We start from the raw sequence: 25,656 nt of genomic DNA, 5'->3' as shown, positions 1-25,656 counted from the left end.
AAAGAGAATGCCTGGGTAATATACGCCGGACACCACATAAAAACCCTCCGACGGGTAACCGGGGACAACACCATCGATCCTCGGACATGATCCGAGGAGCCAAATCCTCCTAGATACAAGATTGAAGGGCCTGAATATCCAGCCCAAAGCTCTTTCTCATATTGGTGCACCTATAGTCCGGCCCGAAATGTCGCCCTGTGATCCAACGCTGGCCTTTTAAGCCCACTCTCTACAAATATTATTGTGAGGGACTTTCCGTGTGCGAGCCCCACATCGTTGTTGGGCCGTTAAAGATTTTGTGTCCTTACATTAACCATTACATTCACTTAATTAAATCAATAATCAACAATTAAATATAATAATACAAAATTTAAACTTAAAACTAGTCAAACTCTAATTAGGGAAATTATATTTCCTATCATAACTATAAATGAGATGTTCTTCAGTAATTTAGAAATTATATTAGAAACAAAGTTGGAAAATTTTATAATAAACAATTCTACCTCTTATTTAATGTCTATGTTATGCAAATCATCTACCAATAAATATATAACAATGGTAAAAAAAGTTATAGACAAGATTATGATAAAACTAAAAAAAAAAAAAAAAAAAACCTCTTTATAAAATCCAGGGACTAGTTTACATATAATTATTGATTAAACCGTGCATCACACATACATAATACTGGTATATTTTAAAAAGTACAATAAAACTAATGCAGATGACGTCTTCTGTTTCCAAGATGTGTTGTTCTTCTGAGTCTCATGCAGCATAATCTGTCAACAACTTCATCAACAAAAGCAAAGTAGGCATTCCTCCAAGATGTTCTAATTGCTAAAACGAAATAAGGAACTAGAATACCTGCTGCAAATCCAAGCCCAAGGCTCAAGTAAAACCAAGTATCAATGAGTTTGTCCTCACTGTAATTTTCAATAGATCCCCCTACAGGAGTTTCTTCACTTGGACACTTTACAACCAGTGGAGCACCACAAAGACCCGGGTTACCAGCATAAGATGATGCTTCAAAAGTTGTCATATGACCAGTGTAAGGAATGGTACCCAAGAAGTTATTGTCTGACAAGTTCAAAAACCCCAGAAATGATAACAGAGACATGCTTGGAGGAATCGGACCCGAAAGGCTATTATTTGAGAGATCAAGAGATGAAAGTTGACGCAAATTTGAAATGCGATCAGGAATCTGGCCACTGATATGGTTTCTAGACAAGTTCAGAATCACCAAACCTGCTAATTTTGTTAGTTCTTGGGGAAGATCTCCTTCTAAGTTATTTCCAGAAAGGTCTATGCTAGTCACAAGGGAAAGAGTCTTGCTGAACCTTTGAGCATTGCCTTTCACATTCACAACCAAGCTTTCTTTGTAGTAGACGCCCCTGTACTTGCCATAGAAAAGATACTGGTTTCTGATTTGCACTTGAGCCATAGCATTTAGATCACCAAAGCTAACAGGAATTGTGCCACTCAACTTGTTTTCTGCCAAGTCTAGGACTTGCAATGAGCTTAAATTTGAAAGTTTAGGGGGAAGTTCTCCTGAAAATGAATTTGAACGCAAGCTGAGAAGTCTAAGATATCTAAAACCATCTCCAATCCACGGCGGAATGGTACCTTTCATCATGTTGTTTCCAAGATCCAAAGTTTCCAAACTTGACAGATTTTGAAAAGACAGAGGGAGCTCTCCAGAGAGCTTGTTGCCACTCAGGTGAAGCGACTGAAGCAATTTTAGTTGACCCAAGGAGTATGGAATTCCCCCATATAAGTTGTTGCCACTGAGGTCTAGAACCCTTAATAAAGAACAATTCCCTATGCTTGCTGTGATGTTGCCTGTTAAGTTGTTGCTTGAAAGATCAATGACTTCAATCAAATTTATATCTCCCACACTAGCAGGGATGTCTCCTATTATTTCATTACTTGAAAGAGAGAGGAAGATCAAATTAGGCATGGATGCACCTATATTCCTTGGTATAGGACCAGAGAACATATTGTTGGAGAGATCTAGCAATTCGATCTCAACAACTGGAAGAGGAATGGGTCCTTCAAAGAGGTTGGAGCTCAAATCAACATCTGCAAACGGAGCAACATTTAATGGATTTGGTAATTGACCACTTAATTGATTGAAGGAAACATTTAAAAGCGACAAATTAGAAGAAATTTCCCAAAACCAACTAGGTATGGAACCAGAAATGCTAGCATTTGAGAAGTCTAGATACATGACCTCCTCCTGTGATTTAAGCCAAGCTGGAAATGAAGGGCCCAAATGGCATGAACCCATATCAAGATTTCGGATTTGGAATGGAGGGACCCAAGTGGAACTAACATTCAAAGTGAATGAATTGGAAGACAATTGCAAGATCTTCAGCTTAGTGAGCTTTGAAAAATGTGATTCAGTGACTATTCCTGTTAAATGATTGAAGGAAACATCAAAAATGGACAACTCAGAAAGCTGTCCTAAGCTATCTGGGAGAGTCCCATTGAGTTCATTCCCGTCTAGTCCCAATTGAGTAAGATGTAGCAATGACCCCAAAAAAGAAGGGATGGAACCTTGAATCAAATTATATCCAAGCTCAAGTTCAATAAGGTTTTCAAGCCGACCCAACCAATTTGGTAATGTACCATGAAAATAATTGAAGCTCAATGTCAAGTGTTGTAGACCATGCAGAGGACTTCTAAATAGACAGTTTTCTGTTCCTTCTAGGATTTCTGGCAAAGATTCTGTTAGGTTATTAAAAGATAAATCAAAAAATTTCAAATTGCATAGTTTACCAATGGAGCTTGGAATGCCACCCTCAATATTATTGGTAGAGAGACCAACATAAGTGAGAGATGTCAAGTTTCCAAAGGAAGTAGGAAGTTTCCCATGCAATTTATTGTAACCTAGATCAAGGACTTCTATATTTTTCCACCTTCCATTGAACAGTTGGAAACAACTTGCTGTAAGATTGCTATTCAATGCAAGATTCAAACTCTTCAAATTTGGTAGCTCACTGAAACCAAGTGGAATTCTTCCATACAATTTGTTGGAGCTAATGTCAACATATGCAAGAGTACTTATATTTACAAGCCAATCAGGAATCTTTGAATTAAGCATGTTAAAGCTAAGATCTATCACAGCAAGGGAAGTAATATTAACAAAGGCAAGTGAAGGAATATAACCAGATAGACCACAAGAAGATAGATGCAACTCCATCAAAACTGGTAGCTTCTGTAATGTCCGTACCCAGTCTGATCCTACCATTGAAAGGTCAACTCCATTCATCATAAGATGCTTCAGAGAGGTAAGACCAGCCATCCATTCAAGATTATCAACTGTTAAAGTTGAAAACTTGAGATCAAGATACTCCAAGCTAGAGAGATTTCCCAAATTCGGAGGTATTTTGCCACTAAACCCAGCATTTGATAGGTTAAGATATTGCAAATTCTCCAAATATCCAAAGAATATAGGAATTGGGATGCCATTGAAGGTGTTGAAGCTCAAATCTAAATATCTCAAAGACTTGAGTTTCATCAATGAAGGTCTAACCTCACCACTCAAGTTCCAGAATCCATACCTGCCAGAGGAATCATAACCAGATGGATGTGGGTTATGAAGATCAACTGCAACAACAGCTCCTGTACTATTTTTACAGCTTATTCCACTCCATTGACAGCAGTTGCTTCCTTGCCATGATGAAAGATGTTTCTTAGGATCTTGAAGACCATTTTTGAAGTTGATAAGAGCTTCTTGATCAGATGTCAGACATTTCACTGACTGTGCAACGCCATTAGAAACTAACCATCTTGCTATCAAACAGAGATAAGGTATTAACAATCTAAAAACTGCAACTTTTTCCATTAGTTCTATTATGCAGCTATAGAATGAAAGCTATGAACCATGAATTCCAATATATATATATATATATATATATATATAAAGTTGCATAAATTCCTCGAAGTTTAACAAACCATATATATATATATATATATATAAAGTCTTCATTTCCTCGAAGTTTAACAAATTCCTGCTCTTTTAGTGGAGTTGAATTGTGACCTTCATGGATAAGATTAGACAGAGTTTAAGGAATATAAAAGCAATGAAATCAACGGCTACAAAAGTCAACGGTGGTTTACAAGACAAATTGAAAAGATGGCAAGCACATTCCAAATTATAGTAAAATAATGGGTGAGGAATCAGTTTGGTTTCACATGAAGCAATGTTATAATCTCATTCTGTGTTGAAGCTAGCAAGATCCTACCTTTGTAAGCAACTGATTTATTTTGTATAAAATTATCATCTTAGTCATTTACACGAAATCGATTTCTTTAAGGTCTGGTCCCCTTAAGAAAGAGACCAGAAACTTTGCATGCATCACATGTATATTTCTTGGAACAATATTCACCCAGGGTATGATCTTGTTTCTATACAACATTAGTTTCACTTTGTTGAAGATTGTGATTGGAATAAAACACATATCGATGTTCACAAATATGTTAGAAGTTTTAAAACTTTACATGTAAGCATAAATTCTTACCTTTTTATATTCTAAGTTCCATTCCACTTTAATTTTGCAGGCATATCATTCAATTTTCATATCCTGAAGTTGGCTATAAATTTTGTCATTATTATTGAGCCATCCAATCAAAATGTTGAATTTGCCAATACATCTCAAATGTCTTGAAGATTAAGATCAATATATAGAAAAAAGAATATAAAGAAAAATAATCTAATTTAATTGTCAAAGTAAAGTAGCAAATGCATGATTAGATATTAAAAATTAGTTCATTAGCAACATATCATAAAGATCAACCTACTCAAAGCATACAATGAGAGAGAGCAATTGGGAGTCTGGGAATGAAAAAAACAAAAGAGATGCTACATCCATAACATTTTTACAACAAATCATAGATGGTTAGTTGTTATTGGTTCAAATTTGAAATTAACACTAAGATTACTTTTTTGCTCTAACAATAACATCCAGTAACAACCTGTCACTTAAGATTCATTGTAAAAATATTGTGAAAATATTGTGGACATATCATTTCTCAAAAAACATATTTAAAGACACAAGTAAAAAATAATAAAAAAAAAAAAACAAACAAACAAACAAACATAGAAGCTGCAGTTTCTAATATAAACAAAAGCTTGCTCTTTAAATAAAATAAAAAATAAAAAAAAATAAAAAAGAAAAGAAAAGAAAAGAAAAAGAAGATTGGTCAAAGACGCAACTATGAGGAGAAGTATATGGAAGATAGCAAACAAATGAAGGTGAACATAGCACTGGTGTAAGCTGTGTCTTGGCCAAGCTCCTATTTTTATTTAAATAAAGATTGAAAATTGAAATCAATTCTATAACAACTTAACAAGAAGTACATTACACACAAACACAAAGAAAATATAGAATAAGTCAATAAACTGAAACAACCCAATGGAGAAAGAACCCAACAATATGAAGTATTAACCATGGCCAATATGAAGTATTAAACATGCAGTTGAAAAAATTACATGTGGCCGATTCTAATTAGTTTGTTGAGAATCCATAACCGACCCCAAAAAAATTTGAGAGAAAGGCTATATTATTATTGTTGTTATTGTTGTACTAAACTTGCAATAAGAACATTGTACAAAGTGAGATTTTTTAATAAAAACAGAACACTCAGGAGTTTTAACAACACAGGTTATGTGCATGTTACTAAATGTTTTTGTAGTTACCATTTTTACCATTGAAGCTGTCCTTGTAATGTGAACAATCAGGAATTGTAGTCCCAGTTGAGAGAGAGGGGTTACCAAAACACGTCGTTTTGGACGTCCCACAAAAAAAAAAAAAAAAAAAAAAAAAAAAAAAAAAAAAAAAAAAAAAAAAAAGCAGCAAAATAACGTTGCTTTTTGATGAGTCATTTACGGCTTGTTTGGTTAGTCATTTTAAAAATCTGTTTTTCTCATTTGAAAACAAATTGTAGTCGGGCTCTTGAAGGGGAAAACAAATGTTAGGTGAATTGTTTTCTGAAAACCAAACTTAAAAATGGTTATTCAAATTTACTGTGTAAACATAATTCAAAATTGAATACATCTTTTTTTATTATTATTTAAAATAAAATGTTTTTTGGTGTTTTTAAAATTGATTTTATCTTTCTTTTTTTAACAAACACTATAAAAAGAAATACATTTGCAAACTATTTAAATTTCATCTTTCACATTTAAAATCTATACAAGATTATGTTTTGAAAACTTATTTCAATATCAGCCTATTGAGCGTTTTTTTTTTTTTTTTGATAAGGAGCATCTTTTTCTTTAACTTAACCCAACCCATCTATTTCATTTTCTAGTGGGTCTTTTGTAGTAAAGTTGATGGGCCGGTTTTCTCCTTATGTTTTTGTCCTCTTTGGGGATTAGGCCTCCCCTTTTAATAATATTATCTGAACTATAAAAAAAGAAAAAGAAAAATGTTTTTACCCTTAATGAAAATACGTTTTAGAAATGATGAACTAAATAGTCTTTTATGATTTGGAGAAAGATCATGTTCATTTTAAGATTAATATTATATTTTATGGGTTCAATGGTGTACATAAAATTAATTAAATTTAAAATTTTAATTGGCGTGATACTCGACTTTTGAATTTATAATATTTAATCTGAATTATCAAATAGATCATTTGATTTTAAATGAAAATTTTCCTAACAAGAGAATAAGGTTTTGAAGAAGTGTAATAAAAAATGGTTGGAAAAATTAACTAGACTATTTTAATACAATGGCATATCCCTATAAGTTTTAGGGATGATTGGCATAAGAATGTCAAAAAATGCTAAATGTTGTGAGAGGGATTTGAGAATATAGGTGTGCATTTAAAATAACTTATTTTTATGTTTACTGGTTTATTTTATTTAAAAATAAATCGAATAAAAGTATAGTTGTTCCTTACTCCTTAGGAAAAAAGTGAGGCATTACTGTGTATATTATACTCTAAAATAAAAATAAGCTAAACCAAACAATTACCAAGTCCAACACTAATAAAATAACATTTCATCAATAGTGCTGGTATTAATAAAAGTTTACTATTTTCAAAACAAAGAAAAAGTTTACACAAAAAAAAAAAGATAAACATTTTCAAAACATCTCTCTCTCATTGTAGCCTAATTAATGTTGAAATCACCTTATTAAAAATTACAAAATGCTTTTAACCTTGTCCCAAACCCAACTTGCCCCAATATTGCCTTTTAGAGTAGACAAGACAAGTAATATCCCTGATCCAATAACCCTATTCCATCCCACTTTATTGTCATCTCTACTTTGACTTATGGTGAGAAGCCAAATTCTTATTTTATAAATTTTTTTTATATTATATTTTTCCATTGATATATCTAACTTATATGTAGAAGCTTAATTGTAAGCCTCACCCACAAAAGTTCCATATGGTGCATCTTAAAAAAAGTATAGATGCATCTATACTTTTTTTAAGACGCACCATAAATATAATATAAGCCAGAGATGCGTATAACTCTGACAAGAAAATGTTAATGTTTGTCCCTTAAAAAAATGTTCATATCATTACACAAATTAATTCCATATAGATCTTTATAATGGTAAGTTTGATTTTGATGTGTCATGCACAGGTTGGTTGCAATTGGAGCAATATTGAGCTTGAGCTCATAAATGGTATAAAAAAAAAAATGAAAATAATGATCTCAGAAGTGGTAATAAAAAAGGGAAATAATGATCTCAGAAATGGTAAAAAAAAAAAAAAAAGATAAAGCTATTATTTAGAACCAGAAACATAATGATATTTATAATTTATGGCTTCACTGTCAACAAGCGTTTGTAGTCCAACGGTTAGGATAATTGCCTTCCAAGCAATAGACCCGGGTTCGACTCCCGGCAAACGCAAAGGTATTGTTTTGCCAAATTTCATTATGTCTCTTTGTAATTCTACTAGTGCAAATGTGCAATGCACAATACTTTACCCAATAACCCTTTTTCTTATAATCACCATAAACCAATTGTTAATTGTGCTAATTTTTCCATAAGTCAATATCTCGAAAAGTAAAATTGTACTAGTTCAATGCACAATACTTTTCCCAATAAGCCTGTTTTTTTAAATCACGACAAACCAATTGTTAATAGTGCTAATTTTTCCGAAAGTCAATATCTGGAAAGTAAAATTGTACTAGTGCAATGCACAATACCTTACCCAATAAGCCTTTTTTTTTTTTAATCACTATAAGCCAATTGTTAATTGTGCTAATTTTTCCATAAGTCAATAGCTGGAAAGTGGTTGTCTGTATGTCCCTAGTGCTACTACTACTTTATAATCACTTCCAATGCTACAACTGCAAGTCTGCAGCAGCGAAAATGCCTACTTTTCTTCATGTGTGCTTGAAGGATTCTTGTTGCTAGCAACCTGGACATGAGATTAGAAATCCTGCTAGCTATTTGGCTTAGTGGCAGCAGTACCAAAGGAGGGATTCCCAGATTTTGTAGCCCTCTAAATTGATATGAATTTTTCATCAAAGGAATTGAATCATTGAAGTTTAAACTAGATCCATTTAGCTGGTACACTATCATCGTATTATGTTGAAAACTGCCATGCACATGTATATGAGCTCCTTTCTCATCATATGATTTGAAAAGGAATCGGTGTCACTCTGCTAGCATAAATGTGAAGAAGTCTATGCTTCAACATTCAAAGGAAGTGATCAGAAATAGAATCTCATCTTGCAAGATTTGAAGGCCTCTACATAAACTTGGAGACAATATAGCAATCTTAGCATACCCAGTTCTATCTTCGTCAATACGAGCCAAGGTAGCTAGCTTTGTTGGTTTCTTTTCTTGTTGTTAGATTACTGCTAGTTATGTTGGTGTAGTTTCAATGTTGCATTCTATTTATATCTGCTGTGAAGCTTGTACTCTTTGCTGTAGTTTGGTTGAATAAAATTTGCACTTATATATAATAAAATATATATATATATATATATATATATATATATAGAAAGAATCCCAGAGTTGAGTCTATTTGTACTCTGATAAATCATTTGCATTCCAGGAATCACTTCATCCTATATATCCGACCAATTTAAGGTCAATAAAGAAAAGAGGCCCATCTGCTAAGTTGGTTGTATGAAATTCGTATTCATTTCTGTTGAAATAATTTTAGCTATGTATTGTATTTCATAAGATGGCAGCTATGTTCTTTTGCAAAACCATCCACAATGTGATTATATACTTCCCAAGTGCTATATAAAACGGAGGAGTCATACAACTCTTGTAAGAATTATCAGGAAGAAGCTTCCAAAAACTCCATAAGCATTCTTTTGGAACAAGAACATCTGCTCCAAGGCATAAACTAATATTACATTTTTTTTTCCTATTAAATATCTCAAATCCCTACTCTGGTCTGTGCAGATTATGAAGGATGTACAAAGAAGCAGATGATAAGAAAATACATACAGAATAACTTAATAGATCCATACCGGTGGAGATTGTAACCATCTTGCTCCTCTCAAACATCTTAACTAAAAGAATCATGACAATAACGTGTCCCACTTTTGTCTTTAATTCATCAAGTGAGCTAATTTTCATCCATTTAGGCCTCTCCTACAAATTGATAAGAATCATTTAAGAGCTCAAATTAGAAGAAGAGAACAATTATAAAAATGTGGGGGGGGGGGGGGGGGGGGGGAGAGGCCATCTAGGTAAAGCTTATATGTTCTAATGGGAGGAGATCAGAAAAGCATGTCAGTAAGTATATAAACACAAGTTCTACATTCTATTGTAAATGTTTTGGAAAGTGATCAGTTAAGAAAACTAAGCATATCATCCTCCATGGGTTCTAATCACAATGAAATTATCTATTTGTTCTGCCTCATGTGATGAAGCATAATGCAATTGAGTCTAGTCAGATTTAATATTCTAACCAGGAAATTAAAAGTTAAGAAGCATGGGTATTGATGAATAGGATGGAAAGAGCACTTTTACATCACCTGGTTACCAATCTCATTGAGTCTGATGCATTCAAGTGCTGAAAATATCTTAAGAGAATTGCAAATAGAGTAGCTTTTGTTTAAAGGGAATTAGGATTACCTTGAGAGCAAACATTCCAAACAAAGAAGAGCTTTTAAGGGAACGATCAAGAGGAGCAGGCACATCAGAGGGCACATTACTGATAAATAGTCCATACAAGCCCATACCGAATATTAACATGACAGTCCCAGCAAGATAAACATCTGCATCAGTTGCATTTTCTCACATCATTTTGTTTCCAAAAGAAAGCTACATTGTTAAGAATGGATGAGTAACCAATGCTTGTGCCAAAATGTAAGTGGGTGGAAAGAGTTCTTCAGCAGAAAGAACAACATAACTTTTAGAAACAAGACAACATCATGTATAATTCATGTTACAAATGATGTTGAAACACACTCTTCAATAAACAAACTAAATAATTGGAGAATATACTTCCAATAATATAAAGTAATAATACAAAAATTATGCTGAAGGGAATTCCTGCGAATCTAACCTATAGCTTCAACTAGTCGTAGAACCATCTGTCCTGAATGAATCCCTTTGACGCAGCTTGACCAGTAAACTTTATATGCCTCTACAATATAAACGCAACCCTAAAAACATTTAAAGTAATCAGATATATACAACAAAATACATAATTACATCCAATGTTAAGATACAATTAGCATCACAGCATCTAAATTTCAGCGATTCATTAAATATGGAACTCCATTAAAACATAAAATAAAAAATCTCTTCTGATAAGATCTATGTATGACTTAAATGGATATCCTTACATAATTAGACAAGTTTCGGGTATGCAAGCCCTGCTATAAATTATAAGAAAACCCTAAAATATTACACAGCTCATAGCTACTATCATGCCTTGGAAATGAATCGTTGTGGTGTGCAACAAATTCAGGTTTTTAGGATTATTCAAGGAATTGTTAGCAGAGAATTTGAATTATAATAACTCTATGCACAAAGTAAAATTCCCAACAATTTTTTGGTGAATGGTTAACTTCCCAATGATTTTTGGTGAATAGTGTCCTACACTTACCCAACTAGTTTGAGGGGCCATTATAGAAAAATCTTATTGCCTTTGCTTCTGCTACTACACTTACCACAATTTTGAATCATTAAATTGAGGAAACGAAAGACGAAATGTTGTTTGTTAATGAAACAGCAGTGAAGAATCAGAGTTGTCTACAACAAATTCCAAGAATGCTGAATCACAGTGGCATCATTCGTATGTTTTGATTACTCATGTCTATAAATCGATAGAGTTGCTTATTCTTCTGTTGGTTACTTCGAAGGCATAAGATATCTGATTTGTCATTATGTTTGGTCATCAAGAACTTCCAATTAAGACTATGTGGCTTGTTTAAGAGACATACAAAAGTGTAGAATCTACAGAAATATTTTCAACTAAATTTGATTTACTACCAAAATAATTCCAGAACCTCCATCACCATCACCATCGTATATCATAAGCTCAAGAGCAAATAAATTTACACAAATTGCTGACAAAACATAATGTTTGTCATGTAATTTATTTAGAAGAATAGGGTTAAGGAAAGTACATTCAGAAAGCACAAGAGTGAACCGGCCAATGAGCCTCCAACAGCCAAAAGTGCCAAGAAGCGGAAGTCAAAAATTGTCTGCTCAGAAGTTAACAAGCAAGAAATGCTTTTAGAAGATTAGAATATGCATAAAACATCTGAAAAGATATAGAAGAAGTTCACTACTAGTTTGACATAGATACTTCCTCAAAACTCAACAAAGGCAAAAGAAGAGGGGGAAAGATTTTTTATAGTGTGCAATTCTGCATATTTAAATTGATGAAAAAAAATTTCCTTTCATTGATCACATAATCTGAAGCCATATATGAAAATTATACATCAAACCTCAATCTTTGGTAGAGTAATTCTAATATATCATCGGATAACTTATATTGACATAGTGAAGGACCATATGAGCGAGCAGCAACTAGCATTAAAATGACTTCTGATTAGGGAACTTAAGTCATTCACTAGCATAAGGACATATCTTCAAAGAACTTATCACAGGTAGATATACCAATAACATGTACCAATACAACTAAAATTACAATAACATTATAATCTCAGTTATTCAAGAAGGGTGTGCTGAGACGCTGACAGTGACTGATCAAGTTTGTTCCCCGGCTTTGCCAAAACTTTTGTTTATTTTTAGACAGTAAAACTACATTCATTACATCATTTATCAGCAGCAATCAGTCAAGCAACTAACCTGCAAAAACCCAACACTATAAACAGCTTTTTTTCACACATCTTATTCAAATCAGTCACTTCCCAATTCCAATAATTTTATAAATGGCTACTAGTTTCTATATACCTTATACTGGCTTCATGAATTCACAAACTTTTCCTACAAACAATTACCCTTAAGATCAATTTTTCTTTCTTTTTTATTTTTTATTTATTTATTTATTTATTGGCATTCAACTGAAAAAAAAAAAACAAGTAAAATAAAAGGAGTGGTGAATTAGCAATATACCCTCTCAATGTTGGACTCAGCACCCTTCACAAACCGGAAGATCGGGCTGCCATTTGGGTTTGCAAGGGCGTAGTTGAGGTTCGAGTCTGGGGGTCTAGAGGGCTCAACAACAAACGGTTTTGATGAAGAACCAGTGGTAGATGAAAGTATGGTACTCTCTTTTGTTGGTGATGATGGTTTTGACTCAGAAGATGGTGATGATGATGATGATGGTGAGGAGCTCAAAGAAGCACAGGGATACAAAAGGCGGCCGCGGTTGTTTAAAGGGCGGCCGCCGCGGCGGATCGAGACGGAGACGGAGAGTTGTGGAGTGGAGATGGAAGTGAAGAGAGCCATAGTAGGGAGAGAGAGAGAGAGAGAGAGATATTTTGAAGTGGAAAAGACGTGGTTGGGAATAAGCTGTGTATTTTTTCTTTCTTTTTTACCGATAGATGGCGGGTAATAACGGTAATTTGGGCAAAATTTGAAATAGTATCTAGAAATTTCTTTTGGTAAATAGCATGTTGCGAAAGTTAATTAGTGTAAACTGTCTTCGGATCTTGAGTTTGTTAAACTTAAATTGGGCTGGAACTTGAACTTGAAAAACTCGAGTTTCAAACTGTATGCATCATTCTATATTAGAACTCAACTCAAATTTGTCAAATTCGAGTTCCAGCCCAAACTCAAGTTCTAAAATAGTTCATCTAATTAATTGACTTTCTTAAGTTTTAAAACATGATATTCGGCAAATTTTGCCCAGTAATTTGACAAGGAAAGTGGGATGACACGCGCGGTGGGGTGCGTGAGTAGGAGAAGATGATCCACACATATTGGAACACATGTTTGTGCTGCAATTTTTTCTTTCTTAATTTTTCTTCTTTCTGGGTTTTAACGAGACAATGATCGGAATCTGACAATATTTCTGTGTGGTTGCTTTCGAAATTGGCATGTGATGTGCGTGCTCTTGGAGGGAAGCTTGGTGAGCTTTACTAACAGAGACCCAGCAACATCGTTGTCATGATTGATGATAAAAGAGCAATAGTTATTGGTTCATAATTTCTCACCTTTTGTGGCCTTAAAAAGTTACATTTTTTATTTTTATTTTTGAGAACGATTAAAAAAAGAAAAAGAAAAAAAAAAAGGAAGAAGTTATATTTGAGCGTGGAATGCTTAATTTATTGATTTGTTAGGTTTCCAACATTAATTAGTAAAATTTTATGCTTTTCAAAACTGAGATCGAAAATTTGCTTAAAATAATTTTTTTAATAAAATTTTTCTTCATTATTATACTAAAACACTAATTAAAATTTATTTTATGTATACATAGTTTGAATCATAAATCTCTTATTTGAAAATAAAATACTTTACTACTCACCGCATACCCTTGGTGCAGTGGTCACTTCACAAGTATAAATATTTGTGGAGTGTGGGGGAAAAGGGCGGGTTCAAGTCTCTAGGAAGAAGTTTCACACATATATATACTTAAATTATGATAGAATAGAAATTATATCTTATATTAAAAAAAATACTTTATTAATTGAATTAGTTAAAGAACCTACTGTCAAAGAAGAGTTTCATATAGTAGAAATTGACAAAGCTATTATCATGGTCAAAATTATGTTTTTAAATCTAGATATAGTTAAGGAAAGATGTAGTATAACTTGCCACATACTCCCTTAAAAGTTACGATGGCTTTTGAGTGGAGTTGTGGTATGCCTTTGTATTAGAACTCTTTCCCTCTCCCTCTCCCTCTCCCTTGTGTGTGTGTGTTTGTTTTAAAAAAAAAAAAGGGTAATTGTCCCATATGCTTAAAAAAGTGTGTTATGTATAGTATAATTTGTCTCACCTTCCCTTAAAAGTTATCATGGCTTTTAAATGGGGTTGTAGTGTGCCTTTGTGTTAGAATCCATTTCCTTCTTCCCTGTGTGTGTTTGTTTTTCAAAAAAAAAAAAAATCTTTATCACTCCATCCAACAAAAAGAAGAAGAAGAAGAAGAAAAAGGTTCACTAGGAGTCCAGGATAGGACTTCGTCACCCCCACCATCTTACCATTCGATCGGATTGGTAGAGAATCCCAAAAAAATCAGAGCTAAATATATGAATGATATCTTGAGTATTTTAGAACTATAATAGCTACCACACCATTTTTCACTTTCACACAAATCACCATTTTTTCTCCACCACTAACCATTAGCTATATAAGATGATGGTATATAAGGGTGTGATAAAGCGTTGTAGTACTAGAATTATTGATGTTATCATTGGCCTTTCTTTCCTCCATCTCCCCCTTGTATGTCATAACCAATATCAAGATAGTCATTTCCATGGCACTACCCATTCTGTCACCACCACATTTGGCACCGGCAAATCGTATCAAAAGAAGAACAATAGGTTCTTACCTTTGTCAAATTTGTTTTAAGTCCAAATCCAAAAACTCAAAATTGAATCCTATATTTTCCTGTTAGGAATCATGTGAGTTACAATTATTCTTTTGGGATGCAGTGACCAAGATTATGGTTCAATTAATTAAAACAAATGACATGATATCTTTGGATGGGAAGACTCCTCTAGTAGGCCGAATAATTTCATGATCATTGGATTCTATTAAAACTGTCGTACTAGTGGATTGAATGATTTCTCCACATAAATATTGATACGTGTAAACATAGTGTGCACGATTTTATTTGGAAGAGGATTGAAAAGGGATTTTCTTTTCTTTAGATAAGCATTAATAGCAAACGAGCCAAATCAATCGACCAAAAATGATGCATGTAGAATCATCATCTCAAGTTCTTAACTACATGGTGACCACTTGCTTAAGTAAAAATTTAAACAAAGATTATCATTAGATCAATACATTGGGAGTAGTCATTGAACTAGTAATTTTTGCTTTTTTAGTGGTATATATGTTTTGTGTAGATTGTGCAATATCTTAGATTTAACATGTCAAAAATTTTTGTTTCCATTGAGAAGCCCATCTTTTATTAGGCATTTTATTTAAGTGGGAGTACTTTCATTGAAACAAAGAGTCTGTTTGGATAGAACTTATTTTATTGAAACTGAAAACTGAAAATTGAAAATATTATAGCAAAATAATTTTTAAATGTGTAAATAGTGCCATAAGACTCATTTTTAATGAAAAAGTTGCTGAAGCCTATGAAAGTCACATTGGTAATGACCCATTTTTGGCTTAGAGCAAATTCTCCATTCACAACCTGTGAGCTAACTAATACATTATTCCCAACTACCCTTCCATTAGACCTCACTAGGGTCCAATTGCCTCCTTCATTCCTCATCTCCACATCAACTCCATTATCCAAGAATACTTCTCCAGTGCTATTTCCACTATTGTTAACTACCACCAAGAGTTGGAATTCAGTCTTCCTTGCTTCTTGGGTTGTATTGGCCTCTCCTTGTAAGGCCAAAATGTTGCCTTCCCGAACATGAATGTTTATATGATCTAGTGGTGCATCAAGTGTGATGTTCTTTCTTGAATCCACACTCACTAAATTTGAGGAGTTAAAGAGGTCAAACCAGTTCCCTGCAGGAAAATATGCTTCAACAAAAACTGCTGCTTGGTTCAATACAGGTAACACCAACACACCTTTCCCAAGTAGGAATTGTGAGTGAACTTCAAAGTGTTGACATCCTCAGTGAATGAGAAGAAAAGAGGCCATGCAATTGGGGTCCCCTTTGTGTGTGCCTCATACATCAAAGTGTACAACTAAGGGAGCAGATAGTAGCAGAGTCCAAGTGCCTTTCTGGCTAATGCAGCAACTCATTCCCAAAGATAGAGCTCCTGAGGATTTGAGTGTTTGTTGGAATGATCCCTTGAAAAGGGGTAAAAGGCTCCTAGTTGCACTTAGACATATTTTTTCCTCAATAAGCTTTGATAAAAGGAAAAAAAAAGGCAAATTATATTGAATATTCACAGCCATAATACTAACAAATTTCACACTTTAAAGAACTAGTTTTTATAATCTCCTATATTGTTACCATTGTGAATGATGTTGTCTTGTATATTCAATATATAGCAATTGCAAGTTTCAAAGTTTGCTTCTTCATTTGACAAATGGTATTAGATGTAGAAAGATATAGTCTTTTTGTATAGCAAAAAATTAAAACTTGTAAGATAGGTGTTGATTGCAAATGCTATGTAAACCAAAACAAAATGGTTCAATATTTATGAGATTTTTCATTATTTAAAGTGCCTAAAAATGTTACCTGAATCCAACGTTGACAGAGTTCTTCATTTGTATTGCCAAGAATGCCACATATATCCGCTCCAACCATTAGAATTCCAAAAATTCCAGAATTTAAAATGGAAAGAATTGAGTATGCCATATCATTCCAATTAGCAGCATTGTTTCCAGTTCAGTGTGCTGTGTACCTTCCAGAACTAACAAAAGTTGCTTTGGCTTCTAACAGTCCAAACAAGTTATGGACATTATACTCTGCAATGTTGCCATAGTGTAGGGCCGCTGGAGGAATAGTTTTGCTAATGATGGGCCGCTTGCTGCCATAGGGTCATCAAGAGTAGAATTTGGTGTGGCAGGAGCAGCATCAAAATTAGCTATCTCATTCATGTCCAGCCAATTACCATCAACAGGAACAACATCTCGGAATCATATGATCTCACCACCCCAAAAATATTTAGTCAATGGATTTAGAAAATCAGGGAAGTAAACTGGCCCGGGCCAAACTTTTCCTTCGTAGGGTGAACCATCACATCTTAGATAGATATCAGTTTCTAAACCTCTCTCGTATGCTCCATACATATGAGTAAGATCTACCTAAATACTTATGAACGATGAGTAATTATTAGGTACTTTCAAAATACAGTTAATTAAAATGGTACCGCAAATAATATTTTAATAAGTGACAACAACCAAAGAAGCTAGAAGGACAAAGGTGTAGAAGTTCTTGCTGATGAAAATAAAGATTGTGTTTAATTACTACCACATACCAGAATCAACAATGAGAACATATTTTTAACCATTTTGGTGAAGTGTGTCAAGAAAAATTTTCAATTGGTCAACTGGAAAGTTGACAGGATCAAGTGTGAAAAGCTTTTACTCATCCATGTAATCTATGTCCGTCCACCTTACTTCTAGAGGTATACTAGCATTCGCATACCCAGCAACCACTCCAAGTTCAGAAACATTCTTGTAGCCATATCGATATTGATGAAAACCTTTACATAACATAACATAAGTAAGCTTGAATTAAGAACTAAAATCAAGATAATTATATATTAGTAATAAGAATGACACACCAAAGAGAAAATCTTCAAGTCTAAGCTCACAAACAAATTGTTAGGAAAGGAAACCAAAGCCAAAATTAAGGCCACGTCAATAAAGCATGCACATGAAAAATTACAACAAAGAGCCTAAGGATATCTAAAGTATACTTAAAAATAAGAAATACCTCAATAACTGTAATAGTTCTACTATCACAACTTTATGTTATAATTTTTGTCACAATTATGATGTGGTCAATTGTGAGTAGTAGACAATCACTTGTACATGGGTTCATGTTTTTTCTTTTACCACTCACAATCGATTACATCAAAGTTGTGGCACAAAAATTATGTCCATAGACTTTCAAAGGATACCTTAGTGACGAACAATGATACAAAAGAAAGTCTTAATTGAATAACTTACCAAATGACCAATATGGCATTGGTGCAGGGCGGCCAATGAGCTCTCTATAGTGCTGGACAATAGTTTCAGGCAATGGCCCAGCAAAAATGTACAAATCAAGAACCCCACCAATGACATTGTATGTAATTCAATCACCACCATATGTTACATCCATGCCATTGCTGTTTGGCAGTAAAACTCCATGACTAGTTCCAGCTTTCACCTTTCCATCCGCTGTAGGCGACCTGACATCAATGTAAAAGGGATGGGAACCATAGAGGTTGGTATCGGTTCTCGAGCTAGGAATGTCAGCATTCCACAACGTAAAAGTCTGATTAGGAATCAACTTGAAAGTGCTCTTTGTGTGTTCTCCCAAGCCATATAAGGAGGACCTGTTTAGTGGAAGTGAGGAAGAGAGTTGAAGATATTGATCCTTGAAGACCAAGAAAGTGCTGGAGTTGGACACGTCGGGTGAGGTGTCGAAGAGGACATCGCCGGAGGAGCAGGCGGGCCATAGTGAAGCCAAAAGGGGTGATGTTGTGGAGGTTGAAGATGAGGTCAGAGTTGGGGTCAGAGATATTGAGGCTTTGGGGTGGTGGGTTTAGAAGGTCTAAAGGTGAATGCTGAGTTTGGTTTGGCAAGGGAATGATGTCTTGTGGGATCTCCCATCTTTGTCGGTCAGAATCTGTGATTCTGATTCTCAATCTATCTTTTGTTTGAAAGCTGCATAGAAGTAGAGCAAGTGATCAGTGGAAATTGGTTAAGGCTTTCTTTCTAGTTATGAATAATAGGATCCTCAAAAATTCTATTCACTCATTTTGAAAATATTAAATAGCACCACAACATCAATAATTTAAACAGATAGCAAAATAGTAATGATCAACTCTTTTTATATAAAAAAGTCAACTTTTTTATTTGATGTTAATATCATGGTAAAGAAAAACTCTCTCTCTCACTCTTAGTTGAGCTTTCCTTTCTCCTGTTCTATATACATTAAAACAGGATATCCACTTCTCCTCTACGTAGGAGCTTTCCTTTCCAATGTGTAAAAACAGTGGACTTGCAAAAACATAACATGGACCAAGATTTCATTGAGCGATTACAAAACATTCAACTCACGGAGGAAGAAGGCGAAGTAGTGCACATTCGGTCAACCAGTAGAGAGTAAACCATTGAAGACTGTTCCCTCACCCTATTAGGCCGTTTCCTTACTACTTGTCCATACAACCAGAGAGCGGCAAAGGCACTATTATGGTCGGTGTGGAAACTAGGGAATGATTTGCGGATTGTGGACGTGGGAGAGTGGCTGTTTCAGTTTAGATTCAAACTAGAGAGCCAACTGACATGGGTACTGAACAACGGTCCTTGGAGCACAACCACAACCCACGTGGAGACTGCTGGCGTCAATGGCATTAAAAGCATTAATGAATCCCACAGACCAGTTTTGCAGACAACTAAGCAACCTGAAATCATGGGAATGGAGATTAATGGGTCGGGAGTTATTACATCCGATATGTTGGACCCAAGCCTCATCAATGTGCCAGTCAAGTATGATGAACAAATGGCACGTGACCCACTTTCAACTCACTTAAATCAGCCACATGAGAGACTACCCAGCATGGGCAAGAAACACAAGCCACGTACCTCAGGAATAAAACTTCTGGGAATAAAATAATACGCCACACAACAACCCAAACCCACACAGACCCTAGAGGAGCTACAAGCCGCAACTTGAAAAGAAACCAACCTGAGGACCACCTACCTCTGGAAGAAGAACTGAAACAAAATGAGAAGAGAAGTAAAGCCATGGAGTGTAACCCAGAAAATATCACTATCAAAACGGTGGAGGCTGCTGGACAGCCCTGCCGAGAACAATGAAAATCATGAGTTAGAACTGTTGGGGGTTTCGGAACCAACGTGCAGTGGATGTGCTCTCTCACCTTGCGACGGAAAAAGCTCCCAAAATCTTGTTTCTTATAGAAACAAAACAGTCCGTATCAGAGATGAAACAGATTCAAGCTGGTTTACCATATCGATATATGTTTACGATACCTAGTATTCGTCGAAGTGGAGGGTTGGCATTATTATGGATGGAGGAAATTGAGTTGCATGTCCAAACTTTTACCTTGAATCATATTGATGCACTTATTATGGATGACCCGGCAAACCCATGGAGATTTACAAGTTTTTACGGATGGCCTGAGGAGCAATGAAAACAAGATTCACGGAAACTCTTGAAACATCTCCACTCTAGACACTTAGCACCCTGGCTTTGCTTTGGGGATTTTAACAAGATCCTGCAATCATAAGAGAAGCAAGGTCGACTACCAAAGCCACTGGCCCCAATGCAGCACTTTCAAACGGCGCTTCTACATTGCAGATTGGTGGACCTGGGCTTCTAAGGTAATCTCTTTACTTGGAATAATGGTCGTGAGAGGGATGATTATGTGCAGGAAAGATTGGATAGGGCATGTGCCACGATGGAATGGAGAGATAAGTTCCCTCATAGCCATGTCACTCACCTACAAGTAGCGTATTCTAATCATATACCAATACTCATCACCATACAATCCCAGAGGCAGGCCAGAAAGAAAAAAAAAAAAAAAAAAAAAAAAAACCACAACGTTTTAAAGAGAGATGGGCCACTCACCCTGACTGTGTGAATGTCATCCAAATGGCTTAGGAGGCTGAGGTGACCCCTGGCAACCCAATGGCGAGGCTTTTCGAAAAAATAAAAAAATGCAAGTTTGCTCTAGTTGATTGGGGCCGTGAGGTCTTTGGGTCCTCTAACATGCAATTGCAGGCAAAACAAAAATTATTGGAGGAGCTTTGCTTGCAAATAATGCCAACTGTATCAGCTTGATCAAAGAAATCAAAGCCGACATTAGCAACCTAATTCACCAAGATGAGCTATTCTAGCGACAAAGGTCTCGATCAATATGGCTACCTACCGGAGACAAGAACACGAAGTATTTCCATAATCGAGCCAACCAACGTCGACGCAAAAACCATATCCCTGGTGTATTCGATAGCGAGGGTAGGTGGTGCATTACGGAGGATGGTATTACCAAGATGGTTGAATCATACTTCTAGGACCTATTTGTAGCAACCCCAAAAGACAATATTAAAGGTGTTTTACAATCAGTTGAAAGACGTGTCACCCCACAAATGAATGACAGACTCACCCAGTGGTACACTCCTAATGAAGTCCGAACTACCCTTTTCCAAATGCACCCTTCAAAAGTGCCGGGGGCCAGATGGTATGTCGCTCTTCTTCTTTCAGAAATATTGGCATATTGTAGGTCATGATGTCACTGAAGCTGTCTTATCAGTTTTGCACTCGGGTCATATGTTGAAGAAAATGAACCATACACACATTGTCCTAATCCCAAAAAAGGACCCCACACACTTAGCGGACTATAGACCCATTGTTGTCTCGCGGATAATTTCCAAGGTTATTGCAAATCGATTAAAATATATTTTGCCTAACGTTGTTTCTGAATCTTAGAGTGCATTTGTGCCAAACCAGCTTATTACTAATAACATAACAGTTGCATATGAGCTACTACACAGAATGAGAAATAGAAGAAAGGGCACATGGCGGTCAAGCTTGACATTAGCAAAGCCTATGACTGAGTGGATTGGAATTTTTTGCAGAATATTATGTGCAAACTAGGATTTGACCAAAGATGGGTGCAAGTAGCCATGGAGACTGCCACAACAGCCTCTCATTCCGTCCTAATTAATGGTGAATCAAGGGGCTTCATTACTCAATCTAGGGGTATTAGGCAAGGAAACCCATTATCTCCATACCTATTCCTTCTATGTGCTGAAGGCCTCTCGGCATTGTTAAGGAAAGTTGTTGAAACTCGGGTGTTACATGGAATCTTGTCAAGTCAACATGGGGTATGCTTATCCCATCTCCTATTCACCGATGACAGCCTCCTTTTCTGTAAAGCCACAGTAGGTGAATGGCAATAGCTATTACATATTTTGGGCCAATATGAATCGGCCTCGGGTCAAGCCATCAATCACCAAAAGACAGCCTTGTTTTTTATTAAGAATACAAAGCTGGAAGTTAGAACATTGATCCAGCAAATGTTGGGAGGAAAAATAATGACACAAACTGACAAGTACCTTGGCTTTGCCTATGGCTAGTGGAAAATCAAAAGTGACCACTTTTAAAGACCTACAAGAGAATATTACAAAACGGGTGATGGGGTGGAAAGAGAAGTTCATTTCAAAGGCTTGCCGTGAGGTTCTAATTAAAATGGTGGCGCAAGCAATCCCCACATATGCTATGAGCATTTTCAAATTGCCCAAATCCACATGTGATAACATCAACTCTTTGTTGGCAAAGTATTGGTGGGGGCAAACAAAAGAAGAAAGGAAGATCCACTGGATAAATTGGAAAAAACTTTGCACACAAAAAAAGAAGGGGGGAATGGGCTTTCGTGACCTCCATTCCTTTAATTTGGCAATGCTTTCCAAGCAAGCATGGAGACTAATCCATGACACCAACTCGCTATTTTACAAGGTATACAAGGCTCAATATTTTCCAAACAGCTCCTTCATGATGGCTGATGTAGGGAGCAATCCTTCTTTTGTTTGGAGAAGCCTTTTGGTAGCAAGGGACATAATCTTTAGAGGCTCAAGGTGGCGGATGGGAAATGGCAAAACAATTGGGGTGTACACTCATAAATGGTTCACACACAAGCCAATACCACTGACAAAGGCAGCGTTGGACATGAGAGTTTGCGAACTCATAGACGAAGACACCAAACAGTGGGACCGAGGGAAGCTTGAAGCCATATTTAGCCAGAGGACGAGGGAGGAGATCCTAACAATACCACTCGACCATTTGCAGTCCCAATACACGCTAGTATGGACTGAAAATGCGGCCTAAAAATTCTTGGTTAAAACTGCATACCGAGTCACTCTTCGCACCAGTACGCAAACTTGGGCGGAGCACTCTGCTGCTTGGGATGATGGGCCAACCTGGAACAAAGTCTGGGATTTGAAAGTGCCGCCGAAGGTCAGGATGTTCCCCTGGAAAGCTTGTTCGAACTGCCTTCCAACTAGGGACAAGCTGCATCAACGCCGAGTGAATGTGGATACACGGTGACGGTGCGAACTTTGCCTTCAACAAACTGAGACTGTGCACCATATCCTATGGGAATGCCCATTCGCTCAAAATGTGCGGGCTTTGTTCAGTGGCCGAACTCAGAAGTGCAACAACGTGGCCAGCGACTTCTTCATTTTATTTCGGCAAATGCAGAGAAAGCTCAGTCAACAGGAGTTGGAGAAATGGGCTGTCACAGCATGGGCGATATGGACGGTGAGAAACAAATTTTACTTCCAACACTACCAAACTAACCCAAAGGTGATTGCAAACATGGCGAGTGGACTGCTTGAAGAATACCAGCGGCTCATGGACACACAGGGACAAAACTAGTTTTCTACGTTGCTTCACTGTGCTTGCATGTGTAATTTCCTATAATATACTGTAGCCAACCCATATGTGGGCACCTCCCTGGGCCCATTTTTTGTACGTGTTTGATTGCCATTAATGAAATTTTTATTGTTTGGATCTCAAAAAAAAAATATCATGGTAAAATCCAATTCATTCAATTCAAAATGAATTATTAAGATTTTAGAAATTACACGATAGACTTGTTCTTTTTTTTTTTTTTTTTTTTTTTTTTTTTTTTTTTGGAAAAGGACTTGTTCCTAATAATTATGGAAGATCTTAAACGTAAGAAAAACTTAGCTAGTACACAAACAATAAAAAAGTCCGATTAGGGTATCTTTTGATATGCATGAATTTGGGATCAAATGTTAATTTTCGAGAATTCATAACAACTTATGTCTATTTGTTTGATTTTGATAGAATTCAAATGTTAATACCACAAATATTACATTTCTCGTAGAATGTGAGAATTCATAACCTTATGATATATTAATTCTCATATATCTCCTATCCAAAATTAAAAAAAAAAAAAAAAAAATTCTCATATATCTTATATTTTTAAGAATTATTAACGTAACACTTAAAAAAAAAAATTATCTATATTATAGGGCGTTTAAAAAAAAAAAAAAACTATTATAATCAAAATCAGCACTTGGAGATCTTATAAATTCAAAAAAATACAATTTTTTTAACTTTAGAATATAAGATATTTAATTAGTAATGCCACTGGACAAGAAACCTCCACTAAATAAAGATTTTTTTTTTAATTAAAAACAAAAAAGTTGAAACACAGTAATGTTGGAAATGTATATTGTATTATTGTGACAAAACTAAAGTATTACAATATCATTTTATTCACCGCCATTTATCCTGAAAAGTTTACATACGACAAAAATGCAATCTTATTAGTAGAAGAATCAGTTTAAAATAAACTTTACCTGGCAGTGAGGGTGGGATTTTGAATATCAGGTCCATATATAGATGGAGGAGCTGTGAATGAGGCTTAGAGAAGCAGTCAATGACTTACCAGAATGATCAATTTTAACTGATCTAATGTCATAGCCAAAACCAACTGTTTGATTTTGGTGTTGTGCATTTGATGGTGCAAAGTGACAAATAAAAAAACAAAGTAATTAGAAAAAAAGTTGAAACTCATAATGAGGATGAGATGCTTTTGGTCTATTCATGTTGTACCTTCATATTTCTACTTTTGTTTGATGATGATTTTGGAGCATGGTTCTTTACTACAGTGTATATTTATAGCTCCATAAGTGTTTTCTTTTATAGAAAAATGGTAATGTATTGCTAATCTAAGGAAATTAATAATATATTTTGTTCAAAAAGGAAAATGAAGTAATACATTCATTCTATGTAATTGTTGTTAAAACTTAAATGCATGGTTTTACTTTTTGCCATATGACAATAGTAAAAAAAACACTAATTCACACTAATTTGCTATATATTTAAGTTATTGATGAAGATAAATCTAGAACACTCCCTCGACAATAAGTTATATATTCTTTCAAAAACTCTATATGAAAAAATATCCTATAATTAATTTTCACATCTTATTCCACTTTGGTATAAAGATAACAATAAAACGTAGACTTTTAATAATAAAATAAAAATAAAAACCTTTAACACATGCGTTTTTAGTAAAGGAAAAAAAAATTCATATAAATATTTATCTGTAATATTCAAATAAAGGACACATTTTATGACAAACTGTGTTTATTACACACCAAACTGTTTTACACAGTTTTACACAATCCAAAAAAAAAAAAAAAAAAAAACTAAAATCATGACCTCATCAAGTCACGGTCCCAATTATTTTTGAACCGTGTAAAACAAATTGTGTACAAGAAGTATGGGAAAACAGTGCCGTTTCTCAGTTTCTTTCCATGGGCAATGGGGATCACTTCAAAACCACTGGCCTACTTGGGGTGAGAACATTCAGTTTAGTGCTCTCATTGATGATGAGGGTTTGGGTTGTAATTACACAAAAATTGACAAAACTCCCATGGGCACATAGCATGGAGATTGGAGAG

The 25,656-nt window shown here is 35.2% G+C and overlaps 2 protein-coding genes, 1 non-coding gene and 1 pseudogene across 3 annotated transcripts; 1 reads left to right on the top strand and 3 right to left on the bottom strand.

Moving 5' to 3' along the window:
• Positions 1-619: 619 nt before the first annotated feature.
• Positions 620-3,898, bottom strand: LOC126723846 (receptor-like protein EIX2). Its single transcript, XM_050427767.1, has one exon. It carries the CDS (start codon positions 3,842-3,844, stop codon positions 713-715), a length of 3,132 nt encoding a protein of 1,043 aa, XP_050283724.1. The 5' UTR covers positions 3,845-3,898; the 3' UTR covers positions 620-712.
• A 3,898-nt stretch (positions 3,899-7,796) lies between these two features.
• On the top strand, positions 7,797-7,868 carry TRNAG-UCC (transfer RNA glycine (anticodon UCC)). Its single transcript has one exon. It is a non-coding gene; the product is annotated as a tRNA-Gly (tRNA).
• Positions 7,869-9,232: 1,364 nt separating this feature from the next.
• On the bottom strand, positions 9,233-12,917 carry LOC126723845 (uncharacterized). The gene is made up of 5 exons (XM_050427766.1): positions 12,519-12,917; positions 11,564-11,641; positions 10,495-10,594; positions 10,062-10,204; positions 9,233-9,575 (listed from the first exon to the last, which is right to left on the bottom strand). The coding sequence occupies exons 1-5, from the start codon at positions 12,852-12,854 to the stop codon at positions 9,366-9,368; spliced, it is 867 nt and encodes a 288-aa protein (XP_050283723.1). The 5' UTR covers positions 12,855-12,917; the 3' UTR covers positions 9,233-9,365.
• Positions 12,918-15,276: 2,359 nt separating this feature from the next.
• On the bottom strand, positions 15,277-24,726 carry LOC126722681 (alpha-glucosidase-like; annotated as a pseudogene).
• Positions 24,727-25,656: the final 930 nt, after the last annotated feature.

This window comes from Quercus robur, chromosome 4 (genome assembly GCF_932294415.1).
Source record: "Quercus robur chromosome 4, dhQueRobu3.1, whole genome shotgun sequence".
Classification (NCBI taxonomy): domain Eukaryota; kingdom Viridiplantae; phylum Streptophyta; class Magnoliopsida; order Fagales; family Fagaceae; genus Quercus; species Quercus robur.
This window is presented reverse-complemented; position numbering and strand designations above follow the sequence as displayed.

Coding starts and splice junctions, on each gene's coding strand:
- LOC126723845 (XM_050427766.1), bottom strand. CDS start 12,854: ATGGCTCTCTTCACTTCCATCTCCACTCCACAACTCTCCGTCTCCGTC. Junction 10,205..10,494: donor ACGACTAGTTGAAGCTATAG/GTTAGATTCGCA, acceptor CAACTGATGCAG/ATGTTTATCTTGCTGGGACT. Junction 9,576..10,061: donor TTGGAATGTTTGCTCTCAAG/GTAATCCTAATT, acceptor ATCAATTTGTAG/GAGAGGCCTAAATGGATGAA.
- LOC126723846 (XM_050427767.1), bottom strand. CDS start 3,844: ATGGAAAAAGTTGCAGTTTTTAGATTGTTAATACCTTATCTCTGTTTG.